This window comes from Tyto alba, unplaced genomic scaffold (assembly GCF_018691265.1).
Source record: "Tyto alba isolate M040663 unplaced genomic scaffold, T.alba_DEE_v4.0 Super-Scaffold_1000006, whole genome shotgun sequence".
Lineage (NCBI taxonomy): Eukaryota > Metazoa > Chordata > Aves > Strigiformes > Tytonidae > Tyto > Tyto alba.
The window spans coordinates 22,617,054-22,632,319 of NW_024881272.1; the positions used below are offsets into that span (position 1 = coordinate 22,617,054).

Consider the following 15,266-nt stretch of genomic DNA (forward strand, 5'->3'; position numbering starts at 1 on the left):
GAAGAAAGAAAATAGATGGAAGCCTGCGCTGTTCTTTTTTAGTGATTGAAAAGATGCTATCTTTAATAAACTGATGGGCTCAAATCCACTTTTTCTCCCAGTAAAACCAGATTTCTAGGTAGCTGTATTTTTCTTGCATATTTAATACATCAGAAAGGGACAAAGGTCTTGTCTTTGCTCTTTCTATTGCTCTCCTTTAATCCCCTCCTCCTGGTTAAATAAAGGACAGCAGTAGCTCAGAAACAAGGGAGAGTGCTGCAGGGCTGTGTTACTACTCTGAAATTTGAAGCAAACCGCTTAAAAGAGATTTATATCTACATTGTGATTTGTAAAAAGCCTTGCAGAGGTATTTACTGAACTGGGGGAAGAAAGGGAAGCGGAAGAAAGGGGGGAGGTGGTTATCTGTGTCACATCAGCTCAGCTGAACATTGCCAGCATGGTGCAGGAGGTTCTGAGTGCACAGCTTCAATGGATGTATCTGCACGCCGGGCCAGTGATACAGTCTGCTTCTGCTGGGTTTATAATCAAACATCTGATGCACAAATGAGTTCTTTTTGATTTTACAGTGCTAACTTTCATGTATCTGAGCTAAAAATTCAAACCATTCACCCACAGTGTCTTCTGCCCTTGTGAGCCCATCGGCATTAGCCAGCAGGAGGTGAGTACTCACACGATGACACACAGGATATGCCCAAGACACTTAGGAGAAAGTTCATTTTAGCAGTTCTAGCCTCAATGTTTTGATGTTACATCCTGTAAAAGGCACATTTGTATTATCATCAGCCAAAGTGATTCATTCTCCTGTTGTTTTATTCTTTACATTAAACTGTATCTAATATGTTTTTACTTTGGGCACAGGCATTTTGGGCTGACAAGAGCTCGTACAGCCGTCTCTGTTATAAATTCAAAGAGAGTGAGCTGTCCCAGGCCGAATAACCCAGTTGTACCCATCTCCACAGTTGCTACCCACAAACTGTTTTGTAGTGGCAGAAAAGTTAATCCAGATATTACCATTTAGTGAAGCCTTGGAACCGCTCTGTATTAAAGCCTGAGCTGAACAGGACCCTAGTACAGAGCAAGAAATCTCATGCAGATTCCAGGCTGTCAACTCCAATACAGAGTTGATTATTTTCATTTTGAAGAGCTAATATTTAAGCTCACTTTCAATTGAATGCATCCACAATCTGTCAGTATTCTGTCCTGGTCATTATTTTTACTGTGTAATTCTGTCACCTACGCAATTCTCTTAATTTTTCTTATTTTGCCATTATCCATATTATATATGCAGCAGTAATGTATGAGATTGCTGATGCTTTCCATTTGTACCTTAGATTAACGCTTTAATTCAATCAGTCTAGCTTCCTGGTAACACAACATGGTGATCAATCTTGCAAGACCAGAATAACACTAAAATTACATTTCTAGCATATGATGGATTCTAAATTTACTGTATATATTCTCACTGGAATGCATAAGAGTAAAAAGAAAACCTTTAATACCTCACCTACAGAAAACGTATTTGTAAGGTAAAAAAATACCCTTCGTATACAAATGTAATGCTTTTTTTTAAGCTACAACTATTAGATCTCAATCTTCAATTATTTTTTCACATGCTTTTTGGATACATTGACCTCTTATTAGAATCTCTTCAATTAATCATTTGCATGGTTACTGTAAATCTAAGAGGACACATTTTAATGTGATTTGTTTTTTCTTAAGAACTACTAAACACATAGGCCTCTGCCTCTCATTTAGACTGTTCTTCCTTTCTGCACTGAAGCTGGATTTTACTCTTGTGTTCTTGAGGGTAAACCTATATTGCCTGGTGTAAATTTACTGCTTTAAAGTTAAGATGAGGCAAGTTGAAATCCTATCTCCAACAGACTTTGAACAAATCCAGTCACAGTGGAAAGAAGTTAACTAACTGCTGAGGGCCTGGTACTGCAAAGTGAGCCTGCAAGGCTGCTGGCCCCGGTACCTCGGGGTAGATTTGGTTGGGATCCTCCCTCCACTGCCCCACCTCACCCCTTTTTTATAAAGGCCTGAGTTGGGTTTGTAGAACGTGAACTGGAAGAGCAAAAAGTAGGAAATTAATCGCTGTCTGTCTCTTCCCTGTTCCGCTCCCTTATGCGGAGATGAGCAATGGATGTTGGGGATAAAGGGAATCAGATTTCTCATGGAGGATCTATAGGAATGCTGGTCATTTTTTTTTTTTCTCCACACAGAACCCAAAGTGTACAGGTACAGGGGCCAGGTGGATCAGATGGAGAGAGGAGCAAGAGAAGGCTTCACAGTGGTCCTTTTTCTTCTCTCTCACTCTGATAACTTACTATTTCCCTAGGGTTACACCCTTCTGTTGCCTCTTTGAAGGCACATTTTGAAGCCTGTACCTCCCCGTAAGTGCTTTAGCTCCTGTGTTGCCAGTATTCTACCAGTGGATATTTTGGCAATGGAGTTCCCTTCTGAAGACAGGGATTCCACATTGCATCAGAGGCTCTGAAGCTAACCCCTGCGTGTCCTGGGTGGATGCCCTTCGCTCCAGGCTGTACCGGGTCACTGTACTGTGCGCAGTGTCCTGTCGGCCCGGGAGCAGGAGCTGCACGGGGCCTGGCAGGCGAGGGAGGCGGAGGAGCTGCGGTCAGGCATCCCCACGGGGTGCTGTCGGGCTCGTGTGCAGGTCTGCTGCCTGAACTGGAGGTGAACGCGATGCACAAAGGAAAATGCTGGTGGCTTTAGACCTCTCCAAGACTCCTCTGCAGCTGACTGAAGCTTTGAGGCTAAATCCCACATGTGGTATTTGGGATTTAGGAACTGTGAAAGGCAGTTAGATACCTTCTCCTTTGCTGCAAGTTCTGGATTCCCCTAGATAGCATGCTAGTAAGGTTTGGATTTGAACTCTGGCTTGAGTAACTACACCATAACCCAAATTAACTGTACTGTGTTATCTTCTAACTCCGCAATTAGCTTGTGTCACCAGCAAATGAAATGCATGAGTAATTTCTGTACGGAAATTGCTTGCCACCTCATTTATTAACATTAAAACAGATGCTGTTTTATCACTGACTGATACTGGACATTAATCAGTATTTTGTCAGACTTTGCATGCATATTAATATCACAGCTGGGAGGAATCTAGGAAAGTTCCTCTGTAAAATATACTGTACTTCCTGCGTAATAGCCTGCCAGCACAGCAACTGTGTGCTTGTACCCAATGTCAGTCATCTACTGTTTGCCACTTCAGTGCACATTTTCCTACAGATGGTATCCACCCACAGTGAAAGCTGAAAATACAGCAGTGTTTGCCTCAAAAGAAACAAGGCAGAAAAACAAGGCCATCCCATCTCACATTCTGGTCAACCTCTTCCTTTACAAATGAAGAGCCATTATAAATCAACCCACTAAAACGGTATGTACTCACATGCTTTGTAAAATAATTTATATTTTGAAGGGTGAATAAAGTGTCATTAATATGTTGAGTGACGGGCAAGGTTCTGTGCCAGGACTATGAAGATTTCTTGCTTTCTATTCCCAGGATCCCCTTTGCTTGCCCTCCCTTCTAGCGCTGTTTTCCAAACCATTTATGCATTTTGTTATTAAGTTGTTATGGTAATGGGGCGAGCTTCAGGCATATGGACCGAAGGGCAGGACTATCTGTCTCCCATACAGTTTACGATATCTGTGAGCACCCCTTCTTCCAGCAAGCCCCTCATAAGCCCCAGGAAATGTAACTAGCAACAACTGCTTCTCTATGGACTTGATTTAAAGCAATTGAAAAGTGGAGAGAAGGAGGTAGAAAAACCACTAGATTTAAAAGCTGTACCCAAAGGAATAAATTAAAGGATTTAAAATGCCAATTTTCAGGCAAATTATCACAGATGGGAAATGGCCTGGCAGTCAAATGAGGATTCTTATAGGAAAATGATCTGGCTCCATAATTGGAGCAAAAATTATTTGAGTTAAAATAAGGCTCAGAATTAAGCTTTAAGTTTCTCTGAGCTCCAGAAGGCCCATGAAGAGGGAGGGGGCTTGAAGAGGGCTCTTCTCACTAACACCTTGGCTCTTCCTGTGTGCATGAGGACCCAGAGATACCTGCAAGGAACCAACCTCCCACTGCTGCTGATACCAAGGGGCAGGGACTGGAGTTACTACAGACTGCATTAAGGCTTGTCTGTTTCCCACCGATGCTGAGCAGCCACAAAGCAAAGCAGCAGCACTGCAGTGCCTTTGGGCTTGTGCTCTCGATGTGTGCACCACGGTCTGGCTGCTGGTGGAGAGGAGAGAGGGAAATCCTTGATGTCCCAGTTCAGGAGGCTGCCAAAGGGAGCCCGCAGGGGGAAATGCTTCCCAGCTGGGGTGATCGTGTGCTACAGCAAAGGCTGGGAGTGGATCCCTGGGCACTGGAAAAAATACAGCAAAATGGCTTGTCTTTTTGTGACAAAATAGAGCTGCACACGCTCTCCAAAATCTTTGCAATGTGCGTGGAAGCACAAGCTTTCATCTTGTTCTAGAATGTGCAAGTCAGATGTATTTAACAGCATGAGAGCAGTATCAAAGCCATTAACCCTTACTCCAGCACAGATCTGTAGCAAGGGATTTGATATTATGTACAGCTTTGCTGTAAAGTACCAACAATTTGTAATAATTGGGTCACCAATTCCAGTTCAGCTATAAAAATCAATGTCCAGTGAAAGTAAATAGAAATGAATCTAAAACACGTTGTTGCAATTAATAGTGACAAATCTTTCAGTCTGTACTCCAGACTCCTTCACTAGACTATTTTCTCTGCACGGGTGGGAAGCAATTTGGTTAATGATCTTAGGCTAATAATCTGTAGCAGAATCAACAATATGATATTCACAATACCTTTGAGATGTCCTTCACGTTACAGATGTGATACTAATTTAGTTCCATGACTCTGATCACCAACACTCATTACTTACTCCACAAATTAATACTTAAAAAATAATGGGTATCTATCTGCTGAAGTTGTAAATTTGGCGATATTAACTCTGAATAGAAATAAGAGTATTACTTTTTTTCAATCTTAATGATTCTTTAGTTGCACAGCAGCTGAAGTACCTTTTCCATCTTGCACACATATGAGAGATAGGGTGGGGTTTGTTGTTGTTGGGGTTTAAGTTTTGTTTTGTTTTTTGTTTTTTTGGGGGGGGGGTGTTGGTTGTTTGGTTTGGTTTGGTTTTTTTCAATGGTAGGTTTGTATTTTGTCTGATTGAAAACCAGGAAATATGGCGTAAAATTATAGAATATTTATTTATTTCTGCTATTCTTTTTTGTTGTCTTATTTCTTTGAAAGGAAGCACTGTTTAACTTCTGAATGAGTGGCTGAAGAGCACACTAAAGTGGTTAACCGTATTTATGGCAAGAGGTTCCTTTCATAGCTCTTCATGGATAGTATCTTCCAGCCATGGCAACTACAGTTTTTCCCTTCATCATCTGGGGAATAAACCTGATGTAAAGACACTTTATATTATTTTGATTAAGAAATGACCTTTTGCCTTTTTACAACCAGGTGAGCGTACTCTTATGTTAAGATTTTTTTAGGCAAGCTGTAAGCATTATTACATCTATCAACAGCAGGATTGATTACAGCCTTTGTTGTGTTGTAATTTAATACTATATTCATTTTATTTCAGTGTATCAATTCTGTGAAAACCTTTCATTTGGTCTCAGTGACAATATTAGCCTCTCTTTAAGAGTTTGTTGGGGTTTTTTTTAATCAAGTATATGTATCTAAACTGATCTGACTTTGCCTGAAAAGTCAGGATTGAGCATTGCTTTGCAGTGAATTGCCGTCTTTTGCATTTTCAGATCATCAGTTTACTTAAGAATTCCATGTACCACTGGAATACAGCCACTCCTGGATGAAGACAGACTAGCCACTTACAGAAACTGAAGAAGTGTGTCTTGGCCAACTGAAATGACAAGGGAACTAAAATGCTGCACTGTGGAAGGTATTTATGTTGTCTGGAATATCTGATCTAGTTTGTTATTTTCCTTGGAGAATTCATGATGAAATCTGGCAGTACATCACAGCATTTATCATCAGTGATTTGTTATAATTTGCAGAAATTCTCACAAAGTGGAATTTAGTGTTGACATTTTATACTGTAATTTCTTAAGGGATTTCTACAAATGCAGATTCCTGAATGATCCTTTTCAGTGCTCAGAAGAAAGTCAAAGCAGTCCTGTTCTTTGATAGATGAACTAACCTGTCACTGCAGCCTTGCTCCCCTTGCCCCTGAAAGATATCTAGAATTAAGTCAATAAACCAGACTTCAGATTTGCAACTGAAAATTAAGCAAGTACTTCTTAGTGAAAGGGACTCATGGGCAGGTGATGAAACATTACACTGACGCCCTGGTGCCAGACGGCCAGTAGCAGCTCTGTGCACTGCTGGGTCACCTCACGCTGCAGATGGGAGCAGGAGTAGGTCTGGGCACGTAACTACGTTTTTCTGAAAGCCCAGAGTGTGAGGTTTAGTAATGGATGGACAGCTGATACTTAAATCAGCATAAGGATTGTTGATGTGAAACTAATTTGTATGAATTCATACTGGATCAATGCTTTGCATCGTGTAGCTAATGTGAGTTTGGGCCAGTACCAGAAGTCCTGAAGACTGTCTCCCTCCTATCACTGATCCATAGTGGGAAACCTTAACCAGCACCTTGGCTCTGAGTCCCGAATATGGCTGGAGGCACAACGTAGCCACAAAACGTCCAGAGGCTGTTACTTTATACAACAGTGTGAAGGGGACACATAGCTTGCACTGACAGAACCTGGGTGCTGCTTCTACCACTCGTGGCCCGCACACTGCATGACCAAAATGATCATCTCTTCTGCACGTCCAAATTCTGGGGATTATTTAGGAAGCTAGTTTATTGGAAGACTGGGACTCCTGTGGCAGATACACAACAATCTTAATTTGATTTGTGTAGAAAGTTCAATTTAGAAACTAGTCATTGTGAGAACCCCGTTTGTTTATTAACTGGGGGCAAACTTTAAAAACAAATTAGAAGTAATGTTTCCTAGTAGTCCTTTTTCCATATTAATGTCGTGTCGATTACTGCATTACTTTTAACTGATAAATATTCAGAGACTAAAAGAAACCAACAAGATGGATTAATTCTCCCACACTACAAACAAAATTTTAAAATATTTTATATAACATAATTAAAAGCTGTTTGTTGTTTTCAGAATCAGATCTGGGGACATGTTAATTGCTTTAAGACAACTGAAGACATGTTGCAGAGGAAAAAAAAATGGGAGGATTCAGATATTTATCCGTAACGTTCAACCTTGTTGGCTAATAATGGTTCCAAAATAAATCCTACCTGCAGAAATCCGGTGGCACCATGCCATAAACATTTATCCTGTCACAGAGCTCTAATGCAATAGTCATTGTGAACCAGCCCGTGCTAAGCCAGGTGTTGGATATCTTCCTGAAAGCAAAAACATAATTAAGTTTCTAGGCTGACAAATAATTCTTGAGATATCTGAAGCAATTTCTGGGCATTTTTTTCATTCTTGTGAAAGGTTATGAAAATTGGGCAACCAAGACTACTTTGCTCATTCATCTTTTAATGATTTTGCTAGTGTCTTCTGTCAGTGGACTAATCTGTGCAGAAACTGCCCTTGCTGTAATTAATTTTGAGCACGGCAATGTTAATATTTAGCTGACCTTTTGGTAAGTTTACTTCAAGTGACTGAAACTTCATGTCCTATATTTATATTCTTCTGCTAGTAATCTGTACACATCTATAATCACCTAATGGAGCTTACACACTAAGTGCTCAGGAAGACGCATCACGGGGGATGAAGAGGGCTGCTTAAAATGCTGCCTCCCACAGCGTGCAGAGGAGCCTGTCTGCTGGAGCGAGAGTTGGCCTCAAGTCATCTTTCCTCCCACCCCATCCATGATTTGGTTTCTAGAAGCTCCCAGCCACTCACTGTGACTGCCGGCAAGAAACTCTTAGCTGCAGCTCTGCCTGTCCCTTGGCCAGCCTGCGAAACCTTCATCCTGGGTGCTACCCCTCTGCCTGCCCCAAGTCCCAGCCCTGCCTGCTGCGACTTCTGAATATGAGTGGCAGTGCTGCAAGGGAGCCTGCTAAGGCAGCTCCTTCCCTGGCCACCTCTGCAAGCTGGGAGCAATCTTTAAAAGCAGCACAACGGCAAAATAGGAGAGATCTCCATGGAACTGTTCACAGATGTAAGAGATTTACAAGCTGTGCTTAAATTTTGATGTATCACAGATTCTTATCTGCAAAATGGCAATAGTAACGTTTCCTCTTTTTGCTCGTCATGGCTGGTCAGTGTGTAAGAGCTGGGTACTATAAGGTTACTGGTTGCCTGGTACAAGCACTGGAAGTCCCAGTCCTGTGTTAAGTTCCTGCATTGTCTGTATACCGGGGGAGAGCTGGAAGTCTTGGAACGGGAGGGTCAGTGAATTGCCAGTGAGGAGCATGTCTTAAATGTGTCGTAAAGGCATACTTAGGGGCGGCCCTACAGGACCAAGTCAGGCGCCTCTCTTAGAAATGGAGACACATGAAGTCCATTATTTGCTCCAGAGAAAACAAGTTGACTCAAAGATCTCCTTTCAAATACTGTTTAAGAAGGAGACAGCAGATCTCCCTTAATGGCTGCTCACTCAGCTAGAAACGTCTCATGGAAGGGAGTTCAAGCTTGTGTCATCTGTGACCCAAAAAGGCCTTTGATTCCTGACGACGGCCTCTCAGTGACCGGCTGCCCTTTCATCGCCTACTGACGTTGAGGCACTGTGAGAGCAAGTGCAGGCTCTGGGATGGCTTGTGGGCTGTGTCAGATCGTACTCAGATGGAACCTACGTTAACCCCATTCCACCACACCTCCATCTGCCTGACACCTGCAGAATTTTGTGACACCCCTCTCCCCAGAAAGCACAGCTGAGAACATGAAGTTCTCATAAGAACAGCCACCTGGGAATCCCAGGTCCTGACCCCAGTTCCAAGGCCATCTTTCACAGTGTTTCCAGTGATAGTGGAATGCACAACAGTCCTGGAAGCAGGGACCTGAAGTCACAACAGCCCCTGCAAGCAAGTGCCAGCAACCACTAATATGTAACTCAGCGGGTAGGAGCTCGCCATGCAGCTTCCCAAGCTAATGCTGAACAAGTTGGTTCCAAGCAGGTTACCTACAGGGCAGTAGGAGGGAGATGGTTTGAGCACTGTCAGATTGAGGAATGCCTTGTACCAAGGTTTCCCATTTCCTCAGTGATTTAGACTATTCAAAAGAAAAAAATAAAGTGGTGGTATCAGTGCTGGCTGGTTAAAAGACACTTCTAAACATAAGGGAATTCTTTAACCAAAAATGCCTGAAGAATGCTGGGGAACCCAGGTAATTTGTCCTGTTCCTTATAGGTCACCTGGTAACGTATGAACTCCTGAAACATATGTTTTCACTGCTTGTGACACGTAAGCTTTCAGGCTAAGCTAGCATTTGGAGAATAACATGATGTAAGCATCTCATTAGGTCCAATTATGGGGCCTTATTTATTTTCTGAATTTGCACTTAAGCTTGGGGGGGGGTGCAATTTGTCACAATGTCATGGCTGGGTCATAAGCTCAGCAGAGGCCTTCAGGCACTGCAAAATACAAAACAGTAAATAATAATTCTTGGCTCAGAATTATTAGGAAAGGGAAGGATAAGGAAAAGCCTAAAATACTTGCTTTCCTGTCACTTGAGAGTTTCTGAGCCAATTAATCGCTAGGTAATTCAGAAACATGTTCAGGCTAAGAGTACTTTGGGGCTCGTACAAGGCCAGTGTTGTAGGTGCCCAAGACATCACATTCCAAAACTGATGGTGCAATTGTATCTATTTAGCCATAACCAAAGTGGCTGGGCTTTGCACAGGTCAGGCAGCCTAGCTAGGTTGGCTGCGGGGTTAGTTTTCTTCTTGCTTACACACACTTACATCATAATCTAGTGTTTTCCATAAATAATATGAGAAAACAAAATTTAAATAAAGTAGCTTAAAAGCTAAACAATGAAATAAAGATTTAAAAACTTACTCGGGTATCACTCTGCCCTCTTTAAATACCACGTCTGTAGGACAGCAGTATAGAAACAGGGCTATGGTGTCCTGCCTTTTCATAAAAGATCTGAACAAGAGTCCAACAAAAGAATACTGTTTTTATACCTAATCAACTGTAATGAAAGAATATGAAGAACTGTCATGTGCTTATTAGGGGAAATTATCAGATATTCTTTCCTATGATGAACCAACACACTGTGCTGATAATTCTGTAGTGCACACTAAATTACAATTAAAGGCCTTTCTGCTCCACCAAAATCTCATTTATAATCTCTTTGGAAATACTCTTCCTGCAGTTATTTCATTTATGCTTCCTTTATCTAATTACTATAATATTGGTTCTGAATCATATTTTCTTAATGCACCCTTATTCAATTATAAAGTTACTTTCAAGTGCAGTTACTTTATAATACCAAGTATATTGCTCTGCAGCCTTTGTCATGCACCATACTATTTAACTAGCAATGTTTTCTGAAGGTTTCCCTTCATTTCGAAATCAGCTTTTTTTTGAATAGCACAATATATCCAATTACATTTTTTCTCATCATTTTCAAGTCAGAAATGAATGGTTTGCTTATTGCAACTTTGCAATCAGCCTTCTCTCTCCCTCCTTTGTTTTTTGCAGGCACTAATGTCAAGAGCTCAGCAGAAACCTCCCAGGGAACAGCAACATTCTGGGCTGTACAATGTTCCATTCCTGCCCCCACAGCTACATAAATTTCCTTCCCTTACAAATTCCTTCCTACCCATGTTTCTTTTCATCTTCCCTCTTTTTCTGTGCTGCCTATTCATTTATTTTCATCTCCCATTTTAGTTTTTTTAGTCCTTCAAGTAGGGTGTATGTGCCCTCTAAAGGAGTGGTTCATACACAGCAGAGCCTGCAATTTCTTAAAAGCAACAGGACCTGTCCACGAGGCTAAATTTTGCTAGCACCCAAGTGCCCTTGATTCACACTGCCCATAACTGAGTTCACTATAAACTTGTTCTAATGTCATTAATGGCTCAAATGCCTTGAGAATATTTCAGGAACCAAGACCGAGCTTGAAAAATAAATGCTTTCATCACATTCAGGGCTGTAGGCCTCTTGCATCTGGATGGGTGATGCAGAACCAGAAAGAGCAGCTTGCCTGAATCTGCACGGCAAGTGTCAGGAAAGGAATGGGATGCTGGCTCTCCACAGCTGAACTGGCCAGACAGAAGCAGAGGAGGTAAACTGTTCCTCAAAACTGGGGACTGCATGTGGTCTGACACTGAAGGAGTAATCCAGGCAGGGAGGGGCAGTGTGCATTCTGGGGCTCTGACCCTTCGGGCTACTGGTGGCCCGTGTTACAGTGCACCTACAGCTTTGTTAACTTCCATGCCTTTGTAAATACTGGACATACAGATAATCCTTTGCACTTTTCTTGAAGTGTTCAAATGCTTAATTCACATTCTCATTTCGCTCTACTCTGGGTTAACAAACTTAGAAAAGACCGTAACGCACCAGAACTGGTAGGGCACCTTACCTTGTTTTCCTTCCTTGTTCTGGCAGAGGCAGAGTCTCTGGCAGAGACTCACGAGCACTGATTCGAGGACAAAGAAAAAAGGACCTTTAATGGTAAGAAACTGGCCAAGTTACTGTGTGCTCTTGTGTTTGTGTGAGTCAGGCAGGAACTTAGTTGTGTAGGTCGATCCACTGTAACTGAACAGAGCTCTGCAGGCAAACCATCTCGGGTATGGCTAGGGCAGCAAATGCCAAGCAAAGACACAGTCACCATCAGCTAAGAGGCTACAACAGTTTCCTCCAACACTGTTTCTGCCTTCATTGTACAGCCCAGAAAACAAACTCCATGCTCTTGAATCCTCCTCATCCGCAAGAGGATCAAGTCCAGCTCCAGGTTTGGTCTGTATATATAGTATTTGTGAAGGTAGACCGTCTCCCCGTGAGTTACTACACAGTAAACCTACTTCTTCATTTGTACCTAAGCAGGGACCCTGTTCCATTTTTACAGCAGTATATTTAATAAGTAAAAAATAGGAGTTCATTAAAAATAAATGTATTTCTTGCTAGGAAGTCTTTGGTTTAAATGCCCATTTTCAAACTGTATGTGAAAATGCTCAAGTCCTGCAGTGGGTCACCTACTACGATTTTGATTTGAAGATCAGCCTACAAGTCATAAACAGTCTCATAAAGATGTAACTATCATAATAACTTTCCTTTTCCCAGTTGGAAATATAAGATGAACTGTTCTGAAGCACCTAATGTATGACTAATGTTTATTTGTTTTACAAGAAGCTTTACAGCTGCAATGTTCCAAGAATGCTTAAATTCAATAAACAGCTATTATAATTCACTGAATGGTGGCATTTCCTCTATAAGAAAACATAACCTATCCATTCTGATTTTTCAGAATCAGTAAAAAAACTTTCAGGTATATTACCCCAAAGTGAGATTTAAACAGCTCCTGCCTCCTTGGCTGTATAAACAGTGCATCCAGATTCTGGTATTCTAAACTGATGAGGCAATACTCCATACAAATTACTTTGATGCATATTTTTTACTTATGGTACAAGTGATGTTATTTGGCATGTCATACCATATTACAACTCATGAGGCAGAGGATTTAATGGGTATGATGGTCCCTCTGAGCAGATCTTAAATTGCTATATATAAACTACATTATTTTACTACTGTATGACATCCCCCAAATGTAACCACATAAGTTCTCACCTGTCTTTTCCAGTTTCCCGTTTAAAAAGGTCATCAAATTGAAGCATCTTGTGGCGAGAAATCATATATGCTTTTAACTGAGGCAGTATCTGATTCATCAGCTGCAGGTTATTATACACCAAGCCTTTGCCATCTCTCCTCATGTAGCTGCTGGGACCCCAGAAGATAAACACAGCACCGTGGCTCATATTTAAGAGTTCATTGCGATTTCGCAAAATCCTCTGAATACTGGAGTGTGCAATGACTCGAAGGCTCGTTTTGTTTCCAACATCTTTTCCATAACCTCGAGTAGGTGCATCATTCATTCGTATTACACACTCTGTCTCGTCGATTCTGTCACCTTGTTTACTTCCCAGAAGGTGTCCAGAGCTGGTTACCAATGCACAACTCTTGCAGTGCATTTTTAAAGGCTGCAAAGACATACATACTTCACAATTAGCTGTAGACATTCTCCCATTCACTACATGACAACTATACTTTACATGTACATGGCATATTTTACAGCAAAAATCTCAGATGACTTTACATAAATCTCTCCCAGCAGTCTTCCCAAATAACTGGGGACACATTACCTGTATATTTTGTAGATGGGAAAAATGTGGTATAGGTGTGTAGCCCTTAAAGTTCTGTGGTGGAGTTAAGAAGTCCACTGTTTAAATCTTCCTTTCCACTGCTGCTTCATATACAGTCACCACAACAGCTTCTATGCAGTTCCCAGCTGCTCAGGACTGTACTTCCACTTGCCATAAATGAGCTATAATTGGAGTATTTTTCATTCTTCCTCTTCCAATTTTTTGCAGGAAATAATCAATCATAAGTCTTCATAAGCACAGGTGTGAATAGCTTTTCAACCTTGAGGTCAGGACATTTTGCTAAGGGAAGAGAGCTAGACCTTGGTCCAGTCCTTCCCCGCTATTTGCAAGTTGGTGCCATAACCTTGCATACCGCCTCTGTGGTTCAACAGTCAGAGCTGGTCATTAATGTCTGCATGTATTTTACATGACAGTGAGTTAGCTTGTCAGGTCATGTATAAAAGTTACACAGTAAAATGGAACAGGAGGTGCCTGTTCAGTGAGTGGCTGACCTAATGGAATCAGGAGACTAAAACAAGCTTTCAGGAAAATGAAAATGCATGATAAATGGTATTACTGAAGTATGCCACCAATATAAGTATCAGTAAGAGGAGTATATAAGTGTATCTGCTGCTCAGCATGAGAACTAAAAAGGGCAGCGGGTTAACAGTGTCCCTACAGTGCTACTTTTTAACAGGAATACAATAAACTGTGAGGTAAAGACTGTTTGAATGTGTGCCTTGGTGGCCCTCCACGAAACAGTATCTTGCAGCATTTAAGACCAGTGACATCAGATTGCAGTACATACAGAGTATCTTACCCTTTCTTTGGGGAAAAAAATAAAAAAAAAAAGCAAACAGACTGAAGGGTGGTTGCTCATTGGTCTGTAGTTCCTTCAAAGGCCATTTCAGTTCATGCTCATTTTGATCTACCGATCTTCTTCCCTTAAGATGTCCACCAGCATTTTATTTTCATCGTTAACCATACCTTCCTGGTAAGCAACAGGCTTGCTTAATTCCAGAGGCTCCAAGTCAGACACACAACACGCTGAGAGCAGTTGTCTCCTGCATTGTGGCACCGGCCTGATTCTGTAGTAGACCGAGGAGGTGACCAGTATTCCTTGGCTCTGAAGAGCGCTCTGACAACGAGGGCCTCAGCATCGTGAGATCAAACCCCGTGGCTCTCCATGGCAGCTCATTGTTCATGCCGTTACAAACATAGCTAGCATGTCTCCAGGTGCAAACCTGGTGGGTTTACTAGCAATGAGAGGAAGTTATGGTGACATATTACACTTTCTATCAACCACCTGTAAATGGAACTCAAATGACTAAATCAATGTGCAGTGAGGCACAGCTTAAAACTCTAAAGCTGAAAAGAAGACATAACCTAAATTTGAGATAATCTCAATCCCCTCTTTGAAGACGCTTTTGCCGCTAGTAACTGAAGTGGGTATTTTACTTCAGTAACTTGGTTTTAATTTTGCAGGTAGTAAGTAGTTGCAGTCTGAGCTTTTTTCTATGAGAACAGCTAATGATGAAGTACTTCTTAATTAAAGACAAAATAACTAAACTATGTAATTCACATAATGATGCAACCAGTAAGCTTTGTATCTCCCATCTTCCCCAAGCAACAAAGTCCCTTTTCTTTCACATATATGGACTGTCATCCAGAGCTAATGATATGGGTAGAAATGTTCATGCCTTTGTGAGCCAAGGTTCCTAATGCAGCATTTACATGCATTTTCCTTTAAGCCTTCATCTGCCACTTTGATGAATTACCCAGCAAAAGGCTCTAAGGTGAACTAGCTGCTCCACCATCATGCTTGGGAAAGCAAGATGAAGTGCTAATGAGGTTAAAGGAAATGTAGTCAGCACCAATGTTAACTCACATGGGTTTG

At 41.5% G+C, this 15,266-nt stretch overlaps 1 protein-coding gene and 1 long non-coding RNA gene across 5 annotated transcripts in view; one reads left to right on the forward strand and one right to left on the reverse strand.

Annotated features, from left to right (window-relative positions):
* ST6GALNAC5 (ST6 N-acetylgalactosaminide alpha-2,6-sialyltransferase 5) overlaps window positions 1-15,266 on the reverse strand; it is a 73,426-nt gene that overhangs the window by 2,335 nt on the left and 55,825 nt on the right. For both annotated transcript variants that reach the window (XM_033000570.2, XM_042804788.1), the window contains 2 exons: window positions 12,798-13,207; window positions 7,353-7,460 (listed from right to left, as the gene is read on the reverse strand). In XM_033000570.2, the coding sequence (XP_032856461.1) occupies window positions 7,353-7,460; window positions 12,798-13,207 (518 nt within the window). The remainder of the gene's footprint in view (window positions 1-7,352; window positions 7,461-12,797; window positions 13,208-15,266) is intronic.
* On the forward strand, window positions 7-12,420 carry LOC116963518. 3 transcript variants are annotated; one of them, XR_004408237.2, is made up of 3 exons: window positions 7-658; window positions 3,259-5,972; window positions 7,763-12,420. It is a non-coding gene; the product is annotated as an uncharacterized LOC116963518 (long non-coding RNA). The 3 variants fall into 3 exon arrangements; XR_004408238.2 differs by lacking the exon at window positions 7-658 and having other exon boundaries at window positions 760-5,530; window positions 5,830-5,972; XR_004408235.2 differs by lacking the exon at window positions 7-658 and having other exon boundaries at window positions 760-5,972.